The sequence below is a fragment of the Chroicocephalus ridibundus genome, chromosome 1 (genome assembly GCF_963924245.1).
Source record: "Chroicocephalus ridibundus chromosome 1, bChrRid1.1, whole genome shotgun sequence".
NCBI lineage: Eukaryota > Metazoa > Chordata > Aves > Charadriiformes > Laridae > Chroicocephalus > Chroicocephalus ridibundus.
The window spans coordinates 164157813-164184804 of record NC_086284.1 but is presented as its reverse complement, the minus strand read 5'-3'; the positions used below and the strand labels follow the sequence as shown (position 1 = coordinate 164184804).

Genomic DNA, 26992 nt, shown 5'->3' with positions numbered 1-26992 from the left:
ATCGCTAACGTAAAGCTGCTTTAATACAACCAAATGGATGTTTTAATTTGTCACCTCATCCCCACACAAATCGCATCTGGCCGTGGGTCTAATTTGGTTACTGAAGGGTTGCGCGACCCTGCCTGCTCTTGCCCCGGGGCCAGCTCTGGCTGCCACCCTCCCTGTCCCCAGCCATCACCCGCGGCCATCTCCTCTGTGGCTCCCTCCATCGGCACGTCCTGGTGGGCTCGCTTGGAGTAAAATCCTTAATGATTAAAGCGTAAAAATATTATTCCTGGTGCTTACGGAGAGGACTAACAAGTCTATTAGCATCACCGGCTTCCTTTCTGAATACATTTGCATACATTTCCTCTCTGCCCATTAGGCTGGCTGCCGTGTTTTCCCTCTCTGCTGCTCCAGCACCTGCCACACCAGGCTTTTCCAGCCGCATTCCCAGGCCGGGTTGGAAAACACCCCTAAAACTGGGGGAGGGCCCTGCCAGCCCCCCCAGGCAGGGCACGGAGGCAGAGGTCGGTGTGGTGGGAGAAGAGCAGGTGAGACCAAAGGAGAGCGTCGGCAAAGGAGCGACAGGATAGGGACCGGCTGAAATTGGATTTCCAGCCGTCAGAGCAGAGCTGCCTGCGGTTTCAGCAGGGCTCTGCAAGGCCATGTAGGTGCTGGTGAAGTCCAAGCCCCAGAGCTGGTGGCCCAGCAGGTCCCTGGCATCCCAGGTCCTTTTGCAGGTGGCAGAGAGAGGTTTGAGCCATGGAGCGGGGATGGGAGGTTTTGGAGGAACATATTTCATAGAATCATAGAATGGTTTGGGTTGGAAGGGACCTTAAAGATCATCTAGTTCCAACCCCCCTGCCATGGGCAGGGACACCTCCCACTGGACCAGGCTGCTCCAAGTCCCACCCAGCCTGGCCTTGAACACTTCCAGGGATGGGGTAGCCACAGGTTCCCTGGGCAACCTGTTACAGTGCCTCACCACCCTCACAGTAAAGAATTTCTTCCTAGGTTCTTCTTCTAGGGTCCTCTATGCTGACGGATCCCCTTCCAAACCCGTGGGACTTAATGTCTGAGAGCCCTCATCATCCTCCAGTCCCTCTGCTTCTTTTCACAGCTTCTTGTCCCACCCAGGGGATGAAGCTTCCTGAGGAAGGATAGGACTGTCGTGGCTGGCAAAAGTTTATTCTTTTCATCTTGCCCCTTCCCAAGAAGAGCTGATCAGCCCCAAGCCACGGTGTTATCTCCTGCTGTGATGCCAGGAACCGCCATGTGAGGTGACCATCAGAGGGACTTCGTGGAAGCAGCCCAGCTGAGTTCATCCAGCCGTGATGTGGCAGTGGGGCTGGGGTCTCCTCATGCAGGGAGCACCCCTGTGCGGCATGCGGGAGGCCTGTGGGAAGGCTACCGGGAGGGCGAGGGGCGCCTGGACACTTAGAGAAGGAAAAACTGGCACACAAAGTGGGAGCAAGTGAAAATAAACCTTCCCTCCTTGCCACAACATGAAGTGCCTTGCACCGGGTGTCTCCCTGCCTCCCAAAATCATGCCGGGCGCTGCCACCGCCCCACACGGTGATGCTCTCTCCATGCCTCCCGTTTCCATGGCGACCGCAAGGAATGTCGCCAGGGTGACAGGGAGGCGAGCGAGCTGGGATTTGGCATTAAAACCAGGAATTTGGGGTTGTTTGGTTTCTTTTTCTTTTTTCTTTTTTTTTTTTTTTCTGTCTTTAGTTCTATTTTTGGGTTTCCCTCTCTGCCTTCGCTGGTCTGGGAGGCTCCTTCTCCTGCAGAGCCCCTGGGCCAGGCAGTGGCAGCAGCTCTGCTGAGGGCCCTTCCCCACCTCTGCCTGTCCTGCACAATGGCGTGAAAAGATGGGAGAAGGGGATGTCCTTCTCACTGAAGCATTACTTTCCTGCCACCAGGAAGGCTTCTGTGCTTTCGCCCCCGGAGGTTGTTGGCTGGGAGTCCCCCTCCATGTCTGCCGCAGGCTGTGGCTCAGGCCACATCCAGAGGGTGGGCAGACCCCAGGATTCATCCCAGAGCAGGCCTGGAGAGGGAAGTGATTCAGCATTCCCAGAGGGTCTGAGGAACATGGTGGGGTTGAGCACTGTGGGCCACCTCCGTCTCTCACCATCTCTGCCTCCGTGACCGGAACAGCTCGGTCAGGGCAGTCCTGGAGCACTGGGGACAGAGATGGGACAGTCGGAGGAGGATGGCAGAAGGAGCCTGGCAGGTGCTAAGGAGTCTAAAACCCAATTGTCTGGTTTAAAGCCTCAAAGTCAGACGTCCCCAGGGCAGAGAGGGCTTGAGGGCTCGTGCTGGCTTAGCTGGTGTTGCAGGGAAGCGGGACCATATGTGCCCACACAGGGGCTGCTGGCAGGGAGGTTGCACTTGTCTTCATAGGAAGTTCCATCTAAACATGAGGAGGAACTTCTTTACTTTGAGGGTGGCAGAGCACTGGAACAGGCTGTCCAGAGAGGTGGTGGAGTCTCCGTCTCTGGAGACATTCAAAATCTACCTGGACGCGTTCCTGTGCAACCTGCTCTAGGTGACCCTGCTCTGGCAGGGGGTGTTAGACTAGATGATCTCCAGAGGTCTCTTCCAACCCCTGCCATTCTGTGATTCTCCCTGACGGGAGAAGCGTCAAGCAGTGCTTGCTCACCTCTCCAGGAGCTCCTGCTTCCCCCTCCATCCTTCACCCCTCTCCATCCATCCCTCCATCCACCCTTCCATCCCTCTATCCATCCATCCTTCCATCCATCTATCCTTCCATCCACCCCTCTACCTCTCCATCCATCCCTCCAAACATTCTCCATCCATCCCTCCACCCCTCTTTTCCTCCTTTCCTCCATCCCTCCATCCATACCCCCACCCTTCCATCCCTCCGTCCCTCTGCCTCCCCCATCCCCACAGCAGCATCGGGAAAGGTTGGCGGAGTGGGGCTATTTTTGGGAGCGTCTCCCTGGCAACGGCTGCCACCACCGTCTGTGGTGGCTTTTCCATAGGTGCTAAAATATTCCACGCTTCTTATTAAAGACGGTGCCGGTGGAGACGGGCGGGGGTGGCGAGTGTGAGCCACCCTGCTCCCGGGGCCGGCGAGCCTGGGGGGCGGCTGGGGCATGGCACCCCGGGGGCACAAGGACAGCGAGGGGCTGGTGGTATCCTTGATGTAACATCCCCAAGTATCTCCTGATGACACCGGCTGTGCCGGCTGCGTCTGGGCCATGCCAGGGTGCCGCGCCATGCACAAGGTAGAGCTATTTATCCTCTTGCTGCCCAGGTGGAGGGAAACACGGCGAGGTCGCGGGGGGAGCCAGCGATGAGGAGCGAAAGGCAGAGAGGGCGAAACCCAGCCTGAAGCCAAGGGGGCTGCAGGGGTGTGCGGGTGCCTGACGTCTTTGCCTGCCCAGGGAAGGAGCAAGATGTTTCAGCAGCATCGTCATCCCTTTGCACAGGGATGTTGTGGTGCCAGAGGGCCGGTACCCTCCCTGGTGGGCACCCATGCAGCACCCAGGCAGCAGCTCTTGGGATGCAGATCCATGGGCCCTGGAGATGGGTCTTTTGCGAAAGCAATTCCCTCCCTGAACCTGAACAAGTCCCCGCAGAGAGGGCTGCAGAGGGGATGGAGGGAGCAGGCTGGTCCTGCTCCATCCGGGCATCATGGCTCCCTGGGAGCCCCGGTTCGAGCGGTGGGGAGCAGCTGTGGTTGGGCCAGGGCGAGCTGGCCAGTGCAGGAGGCTGCCGTGCTCCCCGTTTTCAGCCGCTCGTCTGCATGGAGAGCTGCTAAAAATCCCCTCTGCTCCCCCTGGGGTGGCTTTGCCGGGTGAGAACGGGCTGCCCTCGCCATGGCGGTGCTCACTGGTGCTGGCAGGGGACGGCGGTCCCTGCAGCGCGTTGTGCCAGGGGGCCTCCATGTGCCAGCAGATCTTGGGATGATCTGGGGACAGAGGGTCACGATTGTTGCAGGATTGGGACCCAGAGGGCACTCAAAAAGTGGCTTTTTGATCTTTTTTGACTTTCCAGCAGAGGCCTTAATGTTGGAGACGGCAGAGGAGACACTGAGATGGAAACTGTGCCCATGGACCCCGCTGGCCTGATGCAGGGCTGTCCCTGGAGCTTGTGCCTAAGGCCGCTGCCTGTGGGGTCAGGGCTGTCTTCAGCCTCCAGCTTCCCTCCTGCACAGAAGAGGCAGCTTCGCTACCATGGGGTCCCCTCCCCTTGCCACCAAGAAGTGACCTCCTCAAAACCCCTGAGATGCTGCCAGCCACAGAGACCCAGGGGAGGTTTCCAGGTTGGATTTGCCGGTGGGGTGTCTCTGCACCATCCTGGAGCCCCAAGGGCTGGTCCCTCCTTGCCTGTGCTCCTGTCCCCAGCGTCACTTATCCCAGCAAGCCAGCCCCAGCACTGCAGGGTGGGGAGGCCGGGCCGTGGATGCGGGGAGGTGATGCCCCGCAGCAAACTATCTGCACCAGCCGGGAGAGCCGGGTCCTTCCTCAGGGCGAGGTGTCAGCCCAGCACCCCAAATCCAGGTGGGAAAAAAAACCCCACCCTGAGAGTGGATATTTCAACCCCTTGCGCCAGCCCGGCGGGAGGATTCGCCTCCCCGGGGGCACCTGGCGTCCCCGCCGTCCCCTTCCCGCTGCCGATGGTTGCGCTCTGGTCTCCCCCATGGCAGCTCCGCAGCGGTGCCTCCGCGGCTCTGAGCTCACACGCGAGGATGGGCTAAAGTAGCGGAAAGCTGTTGGATCCTACCACGGAGTTACTGACTTCTCAGCTACAGATTGCATAGCAATCAGCGAGGGGGAGAGGCAGCCAGGGAAAGGGAGCGGAGCGCAAAGGGAGGAAGAGTGGAAGGGAGAAGGGGGGATGTGGGGACCAGAGCAGGGTGTTAGCAAGGGGCGCGGGTGAGCAACGCCAGGGGACAAGGGAGACAGGCAGCGAGGGGAGACCTGAACCCATCGCCGAGCCGCCAAGGCACATCAGATCTCCGTGGGATGGACACTCCCGGGAGCAAAACATGCTGAGGAGAGGCAGAGGCAGGAGGAGAGCGCTGGCGTGGGCAGGGCAGAGTTAGGAGAGGAGCAGGTCGCAGCGGAGAAGTAGCTCCTCATTGCAGGGGGGGTGGGAAATAAACCAAGCCAGAGGCAAGCAAGGGCTGCAGACAGACGTCCCCAATTCCTCCGGTCCGGCTGAGACGTTTCATGGTGAGATGGAGAAACCGGCCGCTTTCCCCGTCCTCTGATGTTGGCTCGGCACGGCTGGAGCAGGCGGCAGCCCTCGGCAGGACCCGGGTAAGAGGCGGTGCCGGGGTGCGCTGCTCCCCTCGCCGGCATGAGACCGGGAAAGGGTTGGTTTGTTGGGATTTTTTTGGTTTTTTTTTTTTTTTTCCCTTAGGAAAATAATGTATTGTTTCATCTGCGCTCGCTCTGAGGAGCAGCTATAAATATAACTCAGGGAGAGATGCGTGGCTTCATGTGAGCGTGCCAGTGAATAATAAAGTTGCCTGTGAGCACGGCGTATGCACACACGGCTGCCGGGGTGGCCGCGGGCCGAGGGGCAGGGGTGGGTACCTGCCTGCAAACCTCCCCAACTTCCCTCCCCTCCCCTTGCCGCCTCGACATCGGTCGCTTTGCAGGTAACGTCTTCATTTTTTCGGCTCCCCATGTTCCCTGAACACCTTCTCGCCCAGGGCTGGATCTCTCTTGCTGTTTGTTTCTCCTGCTCTGTGCGGGCGATGGTCCCGGCCGGTTCCCTAAGGCAGCCCGGAGAAGAATGGAGCTGGGCACCTGTTCTCCAAGCGCTTGGGTGCAACCAGGGCTGAAGTGGCCACATTGGCTCTCCCACTGCCTTTGGAGCTTTTTGGGCTCCAGACCTATCCCTCCCTCTCCCTCGCCTTCCAGCTCTTCTAGCCCCAGCATGGCTGATTCTGCTGGTGGTGGTCCAACATCCCCCAGACAGGCCTGGTGCAAAGTGTCTTCTGGATACTGGGTTTGGGTGAAGGAGCTCAGGAGGAAGCCATGAGCAAAATGACAGAGAAACTCTGCCTTTGCTCCCAGTTGGCAAGGCTGACATCCTTGTCAGGACAGGAGCGGGCGGGCAGGTTTGCATGGTGCAGGCAGGTCACCTTGGATATCCCTGGTGCCACCTTCAGTCCTCAATACCTTCCCTCATGGACAAATTGCCTGGAGACAACCAAGTACCTCTGCCAAGAGCCTGGAGTCTCCCATCCCCACCTCCCATCCCCGGATCCACCCATGGCGAAGTGAATGGCGGGTCCGGGACCTCTCCCTTCTGCCCTTCTTCCCTTCGTGCCTGCCGGGGTGTGTGCTGCGAAGGGCAGACGGTGACAGCACATGCGGGGGACGCGTGGTAGAGGTGACGTGGCTCCAAGACTACCCCCAACCCCCACCCCGTGCCCTCCTTGGCTTCTCAGGAGGAGGCATCCACAGGAGGTGGGAGGTGTGGAGAGGGACCTGGGGCTCGGGGTCACCCAGTGCTTGGGAGGGGATGGGGGGGTGCACAGGGAGCATGTCTCGCCAAAGACATGGGGACGTGCCCCCTCTCCATTCGCCATCGGAAGTGGCGCCCACAGATGCCTGAGTCAGCCCGGCATGTGGCCACCCCTGTTTGTAGCCACTGACAATAATAATAACTTCAGGGGGAATATGTGCCTTAGGAGGGAAACGTGAGCCTGGTGGGGACAGGGGGTGGCAGGGAAGAGGAGGGATGGTGAGGATGGCCATGGAGGAGATGAGCTGGAGAGGGCTATTCCAGAGAGAAGTGGGGCTCCCTCTCCTCCACCTTTCTCCTCCTCCATCTCTCCCCCTCCTTGGGTGCCAAAACCAAGTGCCATGATGTGTGCTGCTGGCAGGGGGTTGGCAGTAGTCCTTGCCCCTCACAAGCCCCTACCATGGTTTGCAAGGAAGGCTGGGAAGCAAGGACGTGGCTGGGGAATTAGCCCGCAGGACAGGTCCCCACTGGCCCCTCCGGCTGCTTGGCCACCCTGAGCTCGGCGACCGGCCACCACCATGGGAGCAGCCGTTTTCTTGGGGTGTTATCCCTGGTGGGAGGGTGCCAAACAAGGGGGAGGAGGACATGGTGACGGATACCTGCGCCCGCCGCGCACTGACATCAGTGCAGACGCAGAGCGGAGCAGTTAATGGCAATCTGCCCTCAGCAAGTTCCCACTGTCCTGACTCGTTATTGCGCTGGGCTGGCTCAACCCGACAGCGCAGCCGGGGATCAATAGATGGATGCTGGCGTCTTAGCGATCGATCCCTTACTCACACACGCGCGGCTCCCCAGCCTCCCGCTGGCGCTCGCTTTTCTGTGAATGGCGAGGACCAAGTGAATCCGCCTGCGCTCCCCTTGCAGCGCTGCGAAACCATGTCGGGAAACATTTGTCTTCCTCAACGGCGTTGGAGGGGCCTCGTGTGGAGCCCCCAGAGGCACTGGCACTGGTTTCCCTCCTCAGACAAAGTGGCTTGACTGGGGGTCGTTGGTCTTGAAGCCCCTTCTCAGGAGAGACGCTGATCTGGTAGTGGAGGCTCAGGAAGAGCAGGGGCCGCCTTAGAGCTGGTTCTCGCCTTTGGACCTCTCAAGCTTGTTCTCCAGCAGTAAAGGTGATGCCGTGGCCTGGGTAGATGCCCGATAAGAGCCGTCTGCAGGGCAGCCCTGTCCCAAGAGCCCCCGAGACCTATGCACCTCCATGCCCATCCTCTGGGGAGCCTGGTGGCAGGCAGCCTGCCTGCAGGGGTGGCTTCAGCATTGACCCACTGGTGAATTTAGGGAGGAGATGCCACCTGGGGCTGGCACCGGCCACACTGGCACGTTAGCACCACTGCTGCTCTCACCAGAGGTGAGGGAGCAGAGGATGGGGGACAAGGTATCCTCCAGCCTGGCACTGCCCCATGCCACCAGCCGGGGACTCCTGCCACCACCCTGCCTGTGCCTGCACCAGCCCCTGCCACCACGGCGGCAGGCCTGCCCCTCGCAATCTGGACGGCTGTTTTATTTCTATGGCAACATTTCTCCTGAAACACTTCAGAGGGAGCCTGGTGCTGTGTGAAAACGAGGGAGGCAGCGTCCCCCAATCTGTCCCCTGCGAAAGCCTTGGAGGAAAGACCCCGACACCTCTCCTGCATCCCTCCTCTACCTCCTTCCCTTCCTCCCTCCCCGGCGAGCGGCGCCGGCACTGATGCAATGAGCTGCCGGCCTCGTCCGATCTGCCTCTCCGCTGCCTGTTCCCCCTTCCCCTGCCTTCGTCTTTGCCCTCCCCTCTCCTCTCGCCCGCTCCCTGTCTGTGCCAGGCCACAGCATTTGCCAGCAGCCTGCGCAGAGGGGCCGGCTGAAAAGAGACTTCTAGAAAGAGGACATCAAAAGTGACTCCACTATAGAGGAGGGTAAAGCAGCCCTATGGCCCGATGAGAGCTGTATAGATTGTCCCCGCCAGCAGCACGGTGAGCGCGGGGGCTGAAGGGCACGGGGGATCCCAGAGGCTGGACAGGCAGGCGCTTCATCCCTCCGAAAAGCTCGATGGCATTACGAAGAGGCGGTGCCTGCCACGGGACTGGACCCAGCTGCCCCAGAAGTCCTCTCCTCTCCCGTCCTCGCCCCTTTCCCAACCAAGAAAGAGACTCCTGTCTGGGTGGAGGTGACCAGGCAGAAGCTGTGGGCAGCACCGAGTGCCGGCAGGCGAGAGGCAGGTGAGCAGGCAGGGCACCCATGGGAGCCAGCATCGCAGCCCGGGGGAGCAGGGATGCGGCAGGAACCCGTAGCGATGGCGGGGGGAATATCGCGGGCGGAGCAGCCTTCGAACGCGGCTGCCCTGTCCCACTTTGTGCCCGAGCCTGACCCCCCACCGCGTCGGGGAGCCGGGGGGCAGGCAGGAGTTGGGGGGGACTGTCCGCCGTACCGCGGGCGTCGGGCAGCACTTGGGCTTGATGTCTTTTGGGCGCGTTTGTTAAACTGGTCTGAGCAAGCTGCGGCCAGCAGGCTTGTAGGGGAACAGTGGATCCTCTCCCTGCGGGAGCGCAGTTTTGCGGCTCACCTGGGGTGCTCCCTCAGCTCTGTCTCTGAAGCCCAGCGGGCAGGACTGAAAGGGGAGAAGCTGAGACCACCTCGGGAGGCTGGTGGCTCCGCTGGCCTCCTTGTTAGAGCGGTGACAAGGGATTTGGGGGGTAACTTATTTTTTTTCCCCTATGACTGATGGGTTAGCGCTGAGCAGCCGGGCCAGGCTGGGAGCTCAGCCCTCCTGCGGCAGCCAGGTGCGGAGCAGCGGCTGCAGCCTCTCTCGGTGGGGGGCTCGGTGCAGAGCAGGCTTTGCCCCGGCTATTGCTCGCCCTTTGCTGTTGTTGCTGTTGTTACCATCGTTCAGAACCCATTCGCAGGCGCCTGCCTTGACGGGAGTTTTGCAGAGGCACCGGCAAGACAGTCCCTGCCCTGTCAGGAGTGCAATGGCAGCAGGCAGGTGACGTTGGCCACTCTTACCCCCCTTTTCCTGAGCACCGATAACGATCCTTGTCCCTGACTAGCCAAAAGCCATCTAGAGACCATTCATGGGCAGTCCTCCTGGCCAGGCCGGCACGGGCTCAGGAGGGGCTCTGCGCTGGAGAGATGCCGAGGTGCAAGGACACTGCTGGGGACGGCCTTTTGGCAAGGGTCCTGCAGGGCAGGATGCTCAGCGAAGGGACCTCCTGGGGTGGGGGGGTCAGGGGAGATGCCCTTTTCACTGGTGCAGTCGTGCTGGGAAGCTGGAGGAGGTGACCTGAGCACACCACAGCCACCCAGGAACTGGGGACCTCGGGAATACCCCAGCGCCTTTGTTTTTTCAGCTCTTGCGGGTTTTGCACCGACCCTTCAGGGTCTAGTCCATGGTTTTGGCAGGACGGCTGCCGGGGCGGACGTCAGCCCCAGCACTTCCTCGTGAGCAGATGGGACACGGTCTGCGCCCTGGCTGCCGCAAAAGCCCAGCTCCTGTTCGTCCAAGAACGCCAACCAGGGAAGGCCAGGGGCCTTCTGAGCATTTAATTTTCCCTGCGATGCCATCCACAAATAATAACACCCACCTACCTCACTCGGCAAGAAAAAGTGGGCACTTTTCCCCAGCCCCTGCCCCACCAGCATACTCTCCTTACCCTCCTGCTTGGCCACCCCCCAGCCCCTGCCTCTTGTCCCCCCAGCCCCATTTCGGTCAGAGGAGAGCGGGTGACTGCCCGTGCCAGTGCCACCAGTCCTGCTGTGGGATCCCCCTGCTCCCAGCCGGGATCCCGAGGAGCGGGTGGCCCCTCTGGCAGCGCCGTTGCCCGGCTGGTGCAGCCGGAGCAGGGATCGCCGGGGCGGTGTGGGAGCAGGCAGGAGGTGATGCTGTCACCTTTCCGTGCCTCTTCCCGACTTTGTCATCCCGGAGACCTTTGTGTGGATCCCATTTTTATCTGTGTTTTCTCCCTCTCTCTCTTTCTCTCCTTCTCTCTTGCTTTCTTCTCTCCCCCTCCCGTCAGTATGTGGGCTGATCACTGCTCAAACTTTTAATTCAGATGGTAATTGGAATAATAATACGGGCAGAATCCTTCTGGCTCCGTTGCTGCAGCTGGCTTCAGGGAGCTATGAATAGCTCTGAGTCACACACTGAGATGGTTTAACTTCAAATCATTTTGTTTTGTTTTCATATTACCCATCCTCAGGCTCCAGGGCTTCACAGGGGGAGAAAAAAATCCCCCCGCTCTCACTCCACCCCAAAATATAAACGGGGCAGAGGCACGTTGATAAAATCCTCTTTTGGAGAGAGAAACTGGTCAGCGGATCGTGCCTTGCGGGGCAGATGGGGACTGTTGGCACTTACTCGATCTATTTATAATTATTGAACGAAAAAGCAGAAGTGTGTATATAAAAATGGTATAGAGTTGATTACAGCTTCCTCCCCTCACCTTCCATATGTCACTTGCCTTTTTAATATGGTAAAACTCTCCCGCGCGGTGACTTGTGCCATGGCGCGTGTTCGTACAGCGCCTAGCACCCAGCCCTGCCGCCACGCAGGAGCGAGAGCTTGGCCGCTGCCTCTCACAGTGGGGCAACCCCACGGCACTGAGCCGCCCTCTGAGCCCCGGGATTATTTGTGAGGAAGAGGATATACGAGATGGAGCGACAAAGAGGACGGAGAGGACAAACCGAATGCCGTGGGTCTGCGGGGCTCTGCAAAAAGCCACAGGGGTCCCCTCTCTGCTGCGGGTGTTTCCGCCCTGACCCCCCACTGGGCGAGAAGATGTCCGTCATGTCACCGTGCCCGAGTTGTCAGGATGGGTCTGCAGATGCCGACCTCAAAACCAGAGGGTGCTACCCCGTCGGTAAGAGGAATAAAGGCACGAAGCGTGGCACAACCAGCGGCTGTGGTATTGACCACAGACAGGAGGGAAGCATTTGCCAGACGACTCCAGATAAAGCAAAGACTAAGAGTGTAAAAATACCCTGGGATTTTTCCATCGTCGTCGTTCACGGTGTACATCCCAGAGCACCAGATATGGTTGTTATAAAAAGAGAAGTGGGGGAGTGCTTCGGCGTGGACTTTTCTGTTCTGTTTCATGAGACTCTTCCACTGCAAATTTAAGGAAGGATTGTCAAATATGATCCGCTCTGGCAGGGGCTGGAGAAAGCCTGGGATGTGCGAGGCACTGCACCGCGTACTGGGATGGAGCGATGGAGGCATGGCATCAGCACCACGCGCCCTGATGTTATTATTATCCTGCAGGTCCCTCGGAAAGCGATGGCAGCAGCCTGGCCCCACATGTCTGCTCAGGGTCAGAGCAGCGCCGGGGTGGCAGCGTGGGCTGGTGCAATGGCTTGTGCCGCTGGAGAGCGGTGTCACCTGGGATGGCGGAGATGACTGCAGCATGGCGCTGATGTCCTCAGCATCGCTCAATCCAGGGCGCAGGAGGGGGAAAGTGTTTGGGAAGGAGGGAAGGGCAGCCCAGGCTGAAGGGCTGGAGGTGGCTGTTGGCCCCTGGAGACCCACCTGGCTGACAGCTTCAATGCTGCAAGACAGCAGCTGCGATGCCCATGCTGCAGAGGTTTCCCGAAGTGCTGGGGGGCTTCCTCAGGCCATGAAATACGTGGGTGTTCATGTAAGATGGGGACAGGGCAGCAGAGGGGTGGAGAGGCATCTCTCCAGACCGCAGCCTCCTGCCTAGTATCTCCCAGGGTGTCCCATGCTGCACCCACTGGTGGGGTTTCATCCCACCCCCCAGGAGTTGCCACTGACCCCCTGGTTTTCCTCTCCACATGTGGGTTCTAGGAGGCAGAGCAAGCTCCAAGAAAGGTCCTTGGGATTAGGGATTCACATTTCTGTCCTTGGCCAGCCTTTCCTCCCCCTTGTTGATGGGACAGGCAAGCGCCTGTTCGGGACATGAATGTCATCCCCTTTTGCTGGAGGCATCTCTGACCCTTCCCCCTTCATCCCATTAGTGTTTCAGGTTTCCAAGGAGCAATGAGACTGTTTCATACTGTTTGAACCGTGTTTGCATAGGGTTCGGGCTCCTAGTATGGCCCCTGGCCTTGCCAAGCTGGTGGCATCCATTTTGCAGGCAGGGATGTCAGTGGTGGCCCTGGGCCACCAGCTGCTGAGGAGAGACGGTGGCTACATCACCTCCTGGTGAGGCATCTCTGGGGGCCCAATGTGAATGCCAGCCGAATGCAATGGCAGTCCCCAGCCCAGGGCTTTTCACCTGCCTGTCTGTCTTTCCCATGGCGGCACCGCGCGCTGTGGGGGTGTGTTGGGGTGGAAGTGGTAAGTGGGTTTATTTTCGTTCGTCTCCTGGCTCGTGCCGCTCCAAGCTTGTGGCGCCTGGTATTACTAACGCTTCCCTGCGCCAGCTGGCAGCAGGGGATGAATCAGATCGGCAGCACCACGGCGTGGACCCCTTGCCGGCCGGCTGCCTTGGGGCAATGACTCTGGCCAAAGCGCTGGTGATGTCACCTGCCTCTGCCCAGGGTGAGCCATGGCACCAAAATGCCAGCAGCTTGATCTTGCTGCTGGAGTTGTCTCAGTAGCCTGTGGAGCAGGGTTGTCCCCTCTATGCCATGCTGCCTGACTGGGGACGGCCGGTCCCTGTCCCCCGTGCATGCTGGAGGTCTCAGGTGGCTTCATGAGCTCCTCTCTGCCCACTGGCAGCATCCCCGAGCTGGGGTCAGCTCTGCAGCCACGAAGAAGCTTATCCTCCTGCTGCCAAAAAGGCATTTTTGCAGTTGATCAGTTCCTCTGCCCCCGGTCATGACCTCACAACAGGCAGTGAAGTCACACGATGACATCACAGCCCTTGGGGATTCCTGTTCTCCCCATAGCAAAGACACAGAGACGCCTAGTGCTCCTCTCCAGTCCCTCCCGAACAACCTGGTGATTTTAAATGGAGGGAATTCGGTAACTGCCTCTTCCCCTACCAGTGTTGCTGAGGCTGCAGCAGTTGGCACACTCCTTGTTAGTGTCACCTGCCTGCGTGACCTGGGATAATTTGGATCCTCCTGCTTGCTGCAGCCCAAAGCATCCTGAAAAATGTCATGTCTGCTTGGCAGCTCTGGGACAATGGAAAGGGTCTGCCCAGAATCTCAAGGCTTGGAAGATGATGATGATGACAAGGATGATGAATTCAGCTACTTTTGCCACTCCACACGTCCTCCACTCCGGTGCAAGAGCTCTGACAGCTCAGGTGACAGTCAGGGTGAGGATCTGGGAGAACCCATCCCATTTTCCCTAAATCCCAGGCACTCTTACATGTTAAAAGACAAAGGATTGAAAAATAGGACATATGCCAAGAGGTTGCCCAAACATGCACTGGAGCTTGAGGAGGAAGCTCAGGAGTTTCAGAAACCATTTTACAAAGGCACAGAAATGCCTGGCAGCTTGTCCGAAGGTGAGGACCACAGATGGACCTATCACCTTCCTGTCCATCAAAGGTCATGTGTTCTCCGAACTGCCAGTATGGCACCGTGCGGCGCCTACGACTCTTTCCAATATAGTGTGGGCAAGCACTTGGGGGTGGATGCCTGTGCCCCATGGGCCCATGCCAGTGACCCTTACCTGGGGAACTCAGAGCGCACCAGGGGAGCAGAGCCCCCCATGCTGCATGAGGAGGCCATCGGGGACAGAGAGTTCCCTTCCCCACAGATGACCTACGACATGCTCAAGGAGGAGAACACCATGCTCAGGAGGGTGGTCAGCAACATGAAGAGCTCCTTGGAGAGCCAGGTGTGCATGGTGCAGAGGCTGGAGAGGCAGCTGGCCAAAGACGAGAGGGAAGCCCGAGAGCTACAATCCTTTGTCCAGCAGACTAAGTGGAGTCTCCAGCTAATGACCCAGCGGGCTCTGGAGGCAGAAAGCAACGTGGAGAAGCTGAAGCAGGAGATCTCTATTCTCCAGGGAGAGCTGGAAAGCTCCAAGGTGGAGAATGAAAACCTGAAAGCAGGCCAAACAACTGACCTGGGGGCAGTGAAGCACAACATAGACTTCGCCTTGCAGAACCTCCACAAGATAATAACGGGTGCAAATTGGTCCGTCAGACAGCTTACCTTGGGAGTGGAGTCGTTGCATTTTGTTGCTGAGGTCCTCGAATCTACTGGCAAGATTTCTGAAGTTGAAGCAGAAAAAGAGCTATGAACTCAATTCTGTGTGGGTCCTACAGATGCATGTATGGACCAAGACCACAGGTCTCCCACTAAAGGCTATACTAAAACCATTTGTTCTCATGTGCTCAAATGTGTGCGTTCAAATTTGTAGCCTTTATTCCTCACGGAAATACTTTTCTTGTGATCAAGTACAAATTGCAGGTAGCGATGTAGTTTTAGCTGCTGACGCTCTGGTCTGGCACTGCGGAGCCAGGAGCAAACGTTTCCCAGGCTCTGAGCTGCAAGATCCACCCATGGTGGGTTCTGCACGAGAGGCCATGCCACAGCTCCGGCTGGCTTGAGCTCCCATGTGGGAGCCAGGAGGAAGCATAGCAGCGCAAGTTGCAGCTCACTGTGCCCATCCCTCCCCTTAGCTGTGCCAGCTAGAGATGAACACAGCCCTTGCAGTACTTGCATTTCATCTGCTTCCTTTGCCCCTTCTCGGTGAGGTGGGGAAGGTTAGGAGCAGAGATCTGGGTGCTGCTGCACATAATTTCAGTGGGCAGAAGCTCCTTAGGTCCTCCTTCCTCTTCTTTTGCAGGCGGCCACCACCTGGGCCAAAAATCTGAAGTCTCCAGAAGTCGTATGCCCACTCCTGCAGCTGGGGAAAGGGAGGGAGGTGGTGGTCAGAAACCTTTAGGAAGTTGTGAAGTATCCATACGTGAGCTGCGGCAGTGCCTTTCGTCCAGCACCAGTGTCAGTGCTGGCTCAGGATGAGCTTGGCCTACCCAGGCTGGCTAAGGAAGGCAGGTTGGAGAGGAGGCCCTTCCTTTCCTGGCTGGAGCCGGCATAGAGGGTTATACCTAATTTGCCCACCTTTGCCACCTCCTAAAGACCTGTGGGACCCTGCAATCCAAACTCACCATGTAATCTCTGAAGATAAGTCTTAGCTTTATCCTACCGGGACCACCTATGGGCGTGAAGTGACCTTTCCTCATCAAGTGATCATCCCTCAACAATTCGAATGAATTTAGGTTACCAACCCCAGTTTCTGCTGTAGGTTTACCTAACCGCACAACAAAATTTCCTGTACCTGGCCAAATTGACCCTCTTTAAAGACTTGAATGCTGTAGGGGAGGTGAGGGAGTGGGTGCTGGCAGAGTTCAGTGCCAAAGTGCTTTTTGCTGATGGGAATTTTCGGGCAACTGTTCACTTTTACCTCTATATGGTGAGTTGTGGACTACAAGGTTGCTGTCTTCTCCCGGTCCCATAATATCCTTAGTCTGTACAACGACGTTTGTGTTGCCATAGGGCTTAAAATGCCTCAGTATCCTTGGCGTCTGGAGGAGAGACTGCTGGTTAATCTTCATGCCAGACATGATGACGACAGTGCTTGCAAAGCAGAGGTGATGTCTGGAGATCCTTACTTGCTGCTTTCTAGTCTGTGCTCCTAACTGGGGAAAGCTGGTGGTCACCCTTAGCCACAGGAAGCCCCGTTCTGCAACACTGATGATGAGACAAGGGTGGTTCTCACCAGCTTTTCTGTCCCTGACAACATCTCTTGCTGTTCTTCTCTCCTGTCTGTGCATGATCAGTTGCAAGCAGCTCTAAACCTTGGATTTGACCCAGAAATCCTTGGATTTGTCCCAGATATGGCCACCACTGGCTGCTTGCCGGTGAGGCTGGGAGGAAGTGAACTAGCTGGCTGTATCTGCGTCCGGCGCTCCGCACTGGCTGCTGTAATCCAAAGGTTACAGTGCAGGATTAGCATGGGTCTACAAAGCCCTTCCTAATCTGTGAGTCATTACCCCCTCACTGCATTTCACTTCCCAGCAGTTCTGGGCAGGCGGGATAGGTCGGCTCTTGAGTCTTCAGTTTCCCCGTTCTTCAGTTCAGGGAGGACCAAGTTGGGACGTGACATCTGCTGGACATCCTTCCCAGGGCTCTGCTGCTGAGCCGCTCCTTGGATGCTGTACACAGGGCACGTCGCAAGGTCTGTTGGCTCTAACCGGCTTCTCCTTGGCTACCCCTAAGCCCTTCCTTTCCATCGGTTCTCCCTTTCGGCTCTAACCATCGCTTTTCTTCTCCTCTTTGAAACAGGGAGGGGGGGGATGATTTGCCCCTCCCTGGAGATAAATCCCCTGTGGGTCAGGCTGGGCTGATGGGGATCCCTGGGGGCTGCCGTGCATGTCTGTGCTCCATTAGTCCTTGTGCGTGAGGTATTTAGCCCGTCTGAGCTCTCGTCCTACTGTAAGCTATGATATTAATATAATGGCTCAGGGCAAGGGCCCTGCAAGCTGCTCAGTCGTTGTGCCCTTGATCTGAGGAGCAGTGACCGGCCAGCCCTGCACCGTTCCCCTTGGTAGATGCCATGGAGAGCGGGGGCTGCGGGCCCTGCAACCTGGTCTGCATCCATCAGCTCCTCACCTGCCGGAGCCAGGCTGCGGCACAGTGCCCCTTGGACACCTCCAGACCCCTCCTGAGCAAAAGGCTGGGAGCCCTGTGTCCCCCTCCGCCCTAGGACTGGGACGGGTGCTGTCAGGGAAGGCTCTGACTGGGTTTTGCTTTGTCCTTTTCCGCAAGGCGCATGCCCAGGAGCAATCACGATGGCAGCGCAGGTCCCAGCTTGCCAGAGGTGAAACCCAGAGCCACCTGGTCCCATGTGAGTTCTGCTGCATGAGATCCCGTGCCCTCCCAGCTCCCGCCGCCCCCTGACACCCGATGATACAGCGAGCCATGGGCAGCGTCCGAGTCAACCGGTGAGTAACCCCCTTCTCAAGGACTGCTGCTGCCCAGGGTGGCCTGGTCCTCCTCATCTGTCCCCTCAGGCCCTACCTTCAGCCTGCCTTTTGGTATATTCTTCTCAAATTATCTGCCAGGGACTTTCCTGCTCCAAGGTATGGCTCCTTGTTCCTTCTCCAAGGCGAGACACGCCACACATGGGGGCAGTGCTCAGAGGTGGAGTGCTACAGAGAAGCAAAGCTCTGTGTGGTTCCGGACCCACAATTATAGGTGCAAGCAGTGCTGCAGAAGCCCCCTGTCCCCAGGAGTCCCCAGGAGTCCCAATTCCAGCCTCTTCCCACGAGAAGAAGAGGATGGTCATGGAGCCCATGCTGGAGGGCTCCAGCTGACTTGTCAACTCCATGGGGTGGGAGGGAGGCACTGCCAGCCTGACAGGTCCTGGGAAGCCAGGGCTCAGGAGTCACAAGGGCAGAGTGGTCTTGGTGGGTCAGTGCACTCCCTTGATTTCCTTTGTGGTCAGAGGATCTGCCACATCTTTAAGGGGTATCTGCAAACGTAGACCCAGCAGCACACATAAGGGGCAGCAGTGGTGCCACCTGCGAGGGAGGGGAGCTGGAGGGGCAAACGTCTCCCAGAAAGTGTGTGGGGAGCTTCTCCCAGGGAAATCTGCCAGTACTTTGGCTGTTGATCTCCAAATTACACCTTTGGCTTCCGATGTGGGATGCTGGGAGCTACGCACGTTGCTGTGGCAACAGAATTGTCCTGAGCGCAGGAAGTGTATAAACACTGTCACCGACGCACCATGAAATCAGTGAGGAGAGTGGAGGAGAAAATAGAAACTCATGGCCTTATATAATGTCAGTACCAAAATGTGGCCAGACCATGGGTGCTTGCTCCCAGGCTGACCAGCTGTCCCAGGTTTTGAAGCCTTGAGTCCCTCTTCACCACAAAGGCTGGAAGGAAGCACAACGCTACAAGCTTCTCCTGCTTTGCTGGCCTGTCAGGACTTTGCTAGATACAACCTCATGGCAGCAAGACTCGGCAAATATTGCAGCCGAGCTCCACCTATTTGGTCAGGGTGGCACCACAGTGCAATAACCAGAGAAATATGCGCTTGGTATCGTAGCCCTGTGAACCACCTACGTGTCTCCTGCCCTCGCTTCTCTCGGTGGTTGCTGTTGTTCTTCATGCATATTTTCCTGGAAATGCATGTTTCTTTTCTTCCAGGTACAGCATCGTCTCAACCGAAGAGGATGGGCACAAGGTTTCCTCGCTGGGCAGCGTGAACGGGCACAGCCGGAACGGGAAGGGACATGCCCCCCGGCGGAAGCACCGCAACCGCTTTGTGAAGAAGAACGGCCAGTGCAATGTCTACTTTGCCAACCTCAGCAACAAGTCTCAGCGCTACATGGCAGACATCTTCACCACCTGTGTGGACACACGCTGGCGGTACATGCTTATGATCTTCTCCGCCGCCTTCCTGGTCTCCTGGCTCTTTTTTGGCTTCCTTTTCTGGTGCATCGCTTTCTTCCATGGTGACCTCAATGCACCGGCGGTGGGAGGTGGTCCCTCTCTTCTCAAGCCCTGCATCATGCATGTGAACAGCTTCCTAGGGGCTTTTCTTTTCTCAGTGGAGACACAAACAACCATTGGGTACGGCTTCCGCTGCGTGACTGAGGAGTGCCCGCTGGCTATCATGGCAGTTGTAGTCCAGTCCATCGTGGGCTGCGTTATTGACTCCTTCATGATTGGCACCATCATGGCCAAGATGGCAAGGCCCAAGAAGCGGGCCCAGACCCTCCTCTTCAGTCACCATGCGGTCATCTCTGTGCGGGATGGCAAACTGTGCCTCATGTGGCGGGTGGGCAACCTGAGGAGGAGCCACATTGTGGAGGCCCATGTCCGAGCCCAGCTCATCAAACCCTATATGACAGAGGAAGGGGAATACCTCCCCCTGGACCAGCGGGACCTCAATGTGGGCTATGATGTGGGCCTTGACCGTATATTTTTGGTCTCACCCATTATTATTGTTCATGAGATCGATGAGGAGAGCCCACTTTATGGGATTGGCAAGGAGGAGCTGGAGACGGAGAACTTTGAGATTGTTGTTATCCTAGAGGGCATGGTGGAAGCTACAGCCATGACCACACAGGCACGAAGTTCTTACCTCGCTAGTGAAATCCTTTGGGGTCACCGTTTTGAACCAGTTGTGTTTGAGGAGAAGAATCACTATAAAGTGGATTATTCGCGTTTTCACAAGACCTATGAGGTAGCCGGCACACCTTGCTGCTCAGCCCGGGAGCTGCAAGAAAGCAAGATGACTATCCTACCTTCTCCCCCACCTCCCAGTGCCTTCTGCTATGAGAACGAGCTGGCTCTTGTCAGTCAAGATGAAGATGAAGATGATGATGAAGTGGGTGTGGTGTTAGGGGGCAACACTAAAGAAGAGGGAGGAGTCATCCAGATGATGGATTTTGGAAGCCACCTGGACCTCGAGCGGCTCCAGGCAACTCTGCCCCTAGATACAATCTCATACCGCAGGGAGTCGGCCATCTAACTCCTCCAGCCTCCCCGTTTAACACCCGTCACCTACCGTCTCCTCCTCCGTTCTGCACCCGTACATAGCTGGATAAGTCCCTTGCCCACCAAAAAATGCCTCCCGTGACTGCCTCTCAGTCCCTGAGTACATCAAGGCCTGGAGCTGCTCTGATATATTCTCTTTCCCGTGAAGTCATATTGCCTGGGAGAGGAGCGAGGATACACTACTCTTCCAGTGTGTGCAGCTTGTGCCAGGATCCCTTTCCTGCCCAGAGACAGGAGAGCAGCATGCCTGGTTTCTCATCTCTGGAGAGGAGACAGGAGTCCGTGCCCTCAAGGGACAGACCAGGACCCACAGCAAGTGTTTCTGCTGCTGAGGCAACAACAAACTTTCTGTTCCCTCTTGGCGTGGGTAGGCCCCGTGGCTGTGAAGAGTCATGACCAACACTAGGAGAGGAGTGATACCTAAGCACTGATATGAGGATGGACGGGAGAGTTAAGGACTCTTGGAGGGAGTGGGGAAGGATCTCAAGGGAGCGGTTTACTTGCATGTTTCTTGCTTGTTGCACATGACTCTTTCTTTGTATATAAAACAGAACGAGAACTGAAATCCATATTCTTCCACTCTAAATGCCAAGCTAGGAGATAAGGACGCTCTACGTGTCTACTCTGCACTCTCCTTGGCTTTTGGCATCTGTCACCTCCAGAAGCAGCTCGGCTCCATGGACTCAGACCCAGTTCTCCCAGTCCTCTTGGAAAACACATCCTGCTCCTCTCCTGAGATGCCTGGCAGAGGAGGCAGGGCCCTGTGCTTGCACACTCAGACTGTTCCCTGGCACAGTGTGGCCGGGATGACAGACAAATGACCTGACTGGACAGCAGACCCTCGACTTGCTCCTTTCACCTCCTCTGTTCTCCCTGCTGCCATCAGCTGTAAAACTGAATTTGTAACTATTTATTTTTAATAAAGTCTAATATCCCAGGGGGAGGTTTGGAAGCAAAGGAGAGACCCCAGGGCTGCAGCCCCCTATAGAGGCTGATGAGAGTTATTAGTGCTGGTGTTTGCTGTTTGGATGGCATTGATGCCTGGAAGTTCCACCACAAAGGCTCCCCTGTTCTGGGCCTCGCTGGTAAAGACCTTCAATAAGAGGCTCAGAGAATTTCCCTGGGGAGAAGATCATACAAAATGTATGTATGGAGGGAAGCATTTGCACTAAAATTAGCAGTAGGATAGGTCAAACAATCCTGCCTGCTTTGGAGATAGAGAGAGTTTTGCCCCGGGAAGGGTTATAGATATGCTTGATGAAGAGGCAGAGACGTGCGAGATGCTGCTGCAGATGTAATGCTCAAAAAACCCCAAAACCCAAAAAACAAGAACCCAAGCCTTCTGGTTTTGCTAGAGGCAAGTAAGAACTAGAGGAAATGAGGGAGGGCATCAACCAGAGCTAGACCTGTAACATCACTTTGCTGTCATTTCACAAAAGATGCGAAAACCTAGCGAGACTTTTCCTTTAGGAGCAGCAGAATCACTCCTTCGAAACTGTAGATGATATGAGGACAGAAAGACAAACAGGTAGCTCAGGAAGCTGCTCTGGGCACCAACAGTTGTGCTATGGGGGGAATGACCGAAGAAATGATGTCCCACCCAATCTCTGATGCACAAAGCAGAAAAATAGCATCTAGACACCAATTTGGAATTCATTCAAGAAGCAAGAGGACGGGGGGAAAAAGCAGAATGGGAAGAAAGGAAATAGCAGGAGTGAGAGGAAGGAGCAGGCACAGGAGGCAGGCTGGAGGAGGAGGAGGAGGAAGGGAAAAAGAAGAAGAGAAAGTGAGGTAATATGGGAGTGCACTGGAGAAAGAGCTGAGTAGACTAACAAGATGGGTCTAGACCTAGACATGGCCATTTCTCGTCCTGGTGCGCAGGTTCTGCGGGGGACACAGCTGCCCTGCACGGGTTTGCTCTGCACCCAAGCAGTGAGCTGACACCTTTGGGAAGCCTCGCCACGAAGGGAATAAGAGCTGGCGGGAGGATGAGTGAAGAGCAAACAGGTGACAACCGAGCACCAGGAGAAGTGAGGGTGAAGGAAAGGCTTCATTCCTGATGCCTCCCTCTCCTGCCGTTGTGCACAGAGTGGGAACAGCAGCTTGTGGATCCTGCCTTTTCCCATGTACGGCTTGATACGTAGCCTCATTTTTCCATGTGGGTCCCTGTCCCACCTCTCCTCCCTATTGCTAATTAACAAAGTCCTTCCCTCCCTCCTTTTATTATTTATTTATTTTCCCCAGAGGGAATAAGCAGGGCCTGGTATTGACCTGGCTTTTAATACAGCTTTCAGAGCTGGGTGCCTGCCACTGGCCATGGCAGTGGAAACAACCTAATGGACCGAGAGAGAACAACTCTGTGTGAGAGGACACGGGGCATCCAGGACACAGACTGAGGTGGTGGCCTCCAGGAGGGGAGGAACCCCCATGTCTGGGCACTTTCCCCCTGAGGTACAGCATCCTTCAGGGGCAGATGGCAGCGCATGGTGGGGATGAAGTGCCCACAGCCTGTTAGCTCTGGGGAGGCTCATCTCCAAGGAGCAAGGGCCCAGGGAGCCCCAGCAAGGATAGGACAGCTGAGCTGCACAAGGGCCACGGGGATGGACAGGCAGGGCAGTGGAGGCAGCACACAGACCAGCACTGCCACCCCTCGCTTGAGACGATGTGACTCTTGGGGGGAAAAAATGGGAAAAGGTTGCAATAATGCTGAGGAACAAGCATCACGCAGCCACGCTGGGATCCCAGCCCGCTCCGTACTTTTGAACCTGCTGGTCCTTTTCATGTCGTGTTTGGCACCGTGGTGGAAAAGACGCTGAGGCGTTGAGGAAAACCCAGCTAAATGCCTGCTGTTCGCAATGGAATTGGGAGAAAGCTGGCAACACTGTCACATTGTTAGAGAGGGGAGACAGCCTAGGAGGAGCCAAGGGAGAAAAGGGGGCTGAGGGGAGGGGGCAGAGGGATGGCGAGGAACAGCCGGAGAGCAGCAGAACAGAGGGGATGGGTAAACCTCTGCCCGTCAGTTGCACCTCCCGCAGCTGTGTTTGTGTTGGCCAAACGGCACGTTCCCAGGGCACACGTAGCCCATCTGACGGCACGGTGAGGTCACTCCTCACAGTAAAAAGTGCTCTTCTGGCTCTGCAAGCTGCACACACGCCCACAGGCTTTGCTGATACACAGTGGTATGTACATCCTTCTGCATGGGTACTTCTGTTCCTGCACAGTCGAATCACAGGATACTTGTGCCCAAGTACACACTGCACGTACTTACATGCGTATGCCACTCATGGGGGCATAACCCATCCTATACCACAATTTCATTCCATAAACGCCCAAGGATGTACACACAAAGTGCCATGCGACAGCAGCATCCATCTCAACAAGCGCCTCTCCAGCTGTAGGCTGGAGACTCCTTTACGCAGCCCAAGAAAGGCCACCACGAGAATCCACCTCAGAAGGCTGTTTGCTATAAAGAAGACTGGCCATTTTTAAGGAGTCTGCAAATCAGCTCTTCAAGCCACTCACAACTGTAAACACACCTTTTATTTTGGCCGTAGCATACAATATGTGTAGCATCGCCTTTCAGGTAGGTGACACTTTGTTGTCTTGTGCTCTCCAGAGAAGACATCTCTATTGCACAGCAGGGCATGACGTCCCCAGACTCCCTCCCTCGTCCAGGATCTGATGGAGGGACTGCTTCCCCAAGACCTGCCACTAATCCCGAAGGGCTGGCAGCTTGCTTTTCAGGAGGAAGACACTGCTGCTTTGTTTATCTGCCCACAACCTATATTTCTCTCCTGTCTTAATTCTAAATGATTTCCTTGGCTTGTTATTGAAAGCTATTCAAATACCAGAAAGATAATGGGGAGAGGAAGGACTTTTTCCCTGTGAATAAGATCCAGGCACTGGTTCAGATCCTCCACCCCATGACAAGTAACTATGCTGCTGTCAGTCTTGCCAACTTTCAGATGAATGTTGCTGTTGTTTTAAATGACACTTGAGAAACTTGGTTCATGTTTTATTTTTGTGACACTTTTGGATAACTCTTTTGGAAAGAAACCATTATTGGCACCTTTCAACTCACCCATAACTTGCTCAGCAAAACATTTTGATACACACTGCGACTAAAAATATTTTCAAGAAACACAGCAATAATCTCAAATGGGGAGAAAATGGGTTTGGATTTCTGTGATCAGGAAATGGTGTTGAAAACGTCCGTGCTGCTGAACAAATGCGTTCCTTTTCAACCAGCTCGGTTTCAACCAGGTTTTGCCCAGGAGCAGAGCAGGGCACATGGCGCTACCCCAGCAGCTGCACCTTGTGACATCTGCGTGGCAAAATGCCCCCTCTGCTCGCTTTGAGCTTTAACAGCCTTTCCTTGCCTTTGCAGGAGGGCCTGAGGTCTCTCCCAGCTTTTGGACAGGCAATCCGAAGTGACCATGGTTTTAAATGCCACAGAAAAAAAAAAACACAAACAAATAAAAAACAACAGAAAAAAAAAAAAAAGCCTTACCTTCCCAGGCCATTAAGGGCTTGCACTTGCCCCTGTGAAGTCAATGGGACTTTTGCCATTGCCGGTGGTAAGAGCAGAGCTGGGCCCTAATGGAGTGGCACTATTGGAAAACCCCGGAGGCATCGGCCCTGTGCTAAATCCGCAAAGCCGGGACGGACTATTGCCGGCTGCACAGGAGGGGGAGAGGAGGGAAGGCGGGATGCTGGGATGCTGCAAGCGTGGGGCAGCGTAGGGCCAGCCGTGGCGGCCCCGCTGGGGCAGGTAAAGGGGGACAGCAGAGGGATGGGGAGGCAGGAGACGCAGGGGAGGCAGTCTGTCCATGTAGTTGCCTGTGGCACGGTATCCCACGGCCGGAGGATGCCACAGCAGAAGGAGATAAGACGGTAGCAGATTTTTGGAGGGGTTACACTGGCTTCTCCTCCTGCCGTGGTCAGCAGGGTGGGAGTCTCGCCCTCCCCAACCCGGGCGTGCTCCCGCCGGCAGGACGCAGCGCAGGGGCGCCGAGTGGCGCGGCACGGACTGCAGCAGCCCGGCCGTTGCCCGGCCTCAGAGCACCATCTAGAGATGAAAGCAAGGCTGGCATCCCCGCGGGTCTCGGCATCCCCGCGGGTCCCGGCATCCCTGTAAATCCCGGCGTGCCCGCAAGTCCCGGCCCTCCGGGCTGGCCCGGCGCTGGCGTGGCACCGCGGGGCTGGCTTGGAGCTGGCTCCCCGGGCAGTGCCCTGGGTCAGAGCTGGGGGTTGGGGGTAAAAGTGTTTGATCCTGAGGGAAGGCAGGGTCCGAGAGGAGCAGCATCCACCGCCAACGCTGCACCCATACGCTGCAGTAAAGGTCAGCCCCCCCCGACAGCCGGGATGGGGCTTTCACAGGGAGGCCACTGGCTCTGGGAGCAGTTCAGTTATCTGCTAGCGCTTTGATTTCTTCTTGGGGAGAAGCCTGCAAAGCCGCTCCAGCCCTGGGAAGTTAGGCAGAGACAATCTGGGTTTGGAGTCAGGTCCTTCTAGTTACCGCTTTGCTGCCTGCCTGCCCTGCTGCTGCCTCACGTCCCTGCCTGGTTGCACGTGCTCAGCGTGTGAGATTCGCTCCCTTTTTCTTATTATTCGGTCCCTTGATGTGATACACACAACTTACGGCTGTAGCAGGGTGCTGCTGCCTGTTTGCCGCCACAGGTGGCTGGCCAGCATGCTCCCATGGCATCAGGGGGGCAGTGAAAATGCATGGACGTGGAGAAATGCCCTGCTCAAACCTGTCCTCGCCAGCGTGAGGCCTCTCAGATAGAGGGTTTGCAATGCCCTGAAAGGTCTTCTGACAACCAGCCTTTCATACCCCCTCAGGACAATAGATAATGACAGCCTGCCTTGCAAACTGTACAGAGTCTCGGCTCCTGGGCTTCTTCCAGTTCCTGGGGAAAGCAATACCAGCAGGGCTGTCAGTGGGCCATTAGTGTATTTGTTTACCTTTGACCACATCCCCTCCAGAAGGAAGCACCTAGTGGAGGCAATGTCTCTGCTCCCCAGGAGACCCCAAGAGACTGGCTGCCAACGTCAGGTCAGCGTGGAAAGAGGAAACGCGTGTTGCTAAGCAGAACGATGTGGTTTCACTGCCCTCAAAAGAAGTTCGGGATGGACACAAACACCATCCTGAAATAGTCTGTGAAGCACTGGATATTTGAGCTTTAAAAGTTTTTTTTGGCCTCTGAAATTAGCAGGATTATTTTGGTGCTGGCCCTAGATTTGAAATAGCACGTCTTGAAACCTGGGACCTGGTAATATTTGGGTGCCTGGCTCTAGTGCATTGATAGAGTTGTTTGAATGTCCCAGCACTACAGTCACTGGAAGCGTGGGCTGAAGGCCTGTACAATACAAAGCCTCGTTACAGAAGACGTGCGGCCTGAGGATAAGGAGCTTGAAATTGCTCCTGACAGGTGATTAGATGCTCACCCAGCAACAGACTCTGCCTGTCTGCCGGGGACCCGACACAGGCCTGCGCACCATTCCTGGGGTATGGAACAGAAGAGGATGAGCTGACGCAGGAACTCCAGAGAAGACTTTGAAGATATATATAACATGACCTGCAGCCTGCACGTGCTTCTCTCAGGGATAAAATAATGAATCAGTTGGAGAGTGGGTGCGAGCACATGACAGGTGATGCAGACCTATAGCAGAACACTTGGTACGACGCAGAAGGAGCTGATTAAATGTAAGCAAAGTGGAGCCATCATTTAGCTCCGGACTGCTGGGTTACACCATGTGCCTTTTGCTCTCCAGGACAGTTTTGTGCTCATTAGCAACCAGGCTGCCTTGAATAGAGAAACTTATGAGACCCATCCAGTGCTGCATGAGGCTGTGGGGGAAGCGGGGAAGAGCTGTGACAAAAACCAGCTCTGGAGAGGAGAGCTGCAGGCACAGGGTGACTGGCTGCACCCAGGGTGCCAGGGTTAAGTAATTGGGAGCCCTGGAATGGTCAAGGAGCCAGCAGTGCTCAGTGAGATGGTAGGGACCAGTGGGACAGAGCAGTCTGAGGTCAGCAGAGGAGGGAAGTCAGGGTGAGAGCAGCTGGCAGCGGTTGCTGCAGAGGAGGTGC

General features: G+C 56.4%; 2 protein-coding genes across 3 annotated transcripts; both read left to right on the top strand.

Annotated features, from left to right (window-relative positions):
* The first annotated feature begins 4831 nt into the window (after nucleotides 1-4831).
* Nucleotides 4832-20876, top strand: KCNJ4 (potassium inwardly rectifying channel subfamily J member 4). 2 transcript variants are annotated; one of them, XM_063322432.1, is made up of 3 exons: nucleotides 4832-5276; nucleotides 17158-17333; nucleotides 18544-20876. In XM_063322432.1, the coding sequence occupies exons 2-3, from the start codon at nucleotides 17296-17298 to the stop codon at nucleotides 19871-19873; spliced, it is 1368 nt and encodes a 455-aa protein (XP_063178502.1). In that variant the 5' UTR covers nucleotides 4832-5276; nucleotides 17158-17295; the 3' UTR covers nucleotides 19874-20876. The 2 variants fall into 2 exon arrangements, with proteins under 2 accessions (XP_063178502.1, XP_063178503.1); XM_063322433.1 differs by lacking the exon at nucleotides 4832-5276 and adding an exon at nucleotides 14657-16567.
* LOC134511250 (endosome-associated-trafficking regulator 1-like) lies at nucleotides 13556-14626 on the top strand. The gene has a single exon (XM_063324947.1). It carries the CDS (start codon nucleotides 13556-13558, stop codon nucleotides 14624-14626), a length of 1071 nt encoding a protein of 356 aa, XP_063181017.1.
* Nucleotides 20877-26992: the final 6116 nt, after the last annotated feature.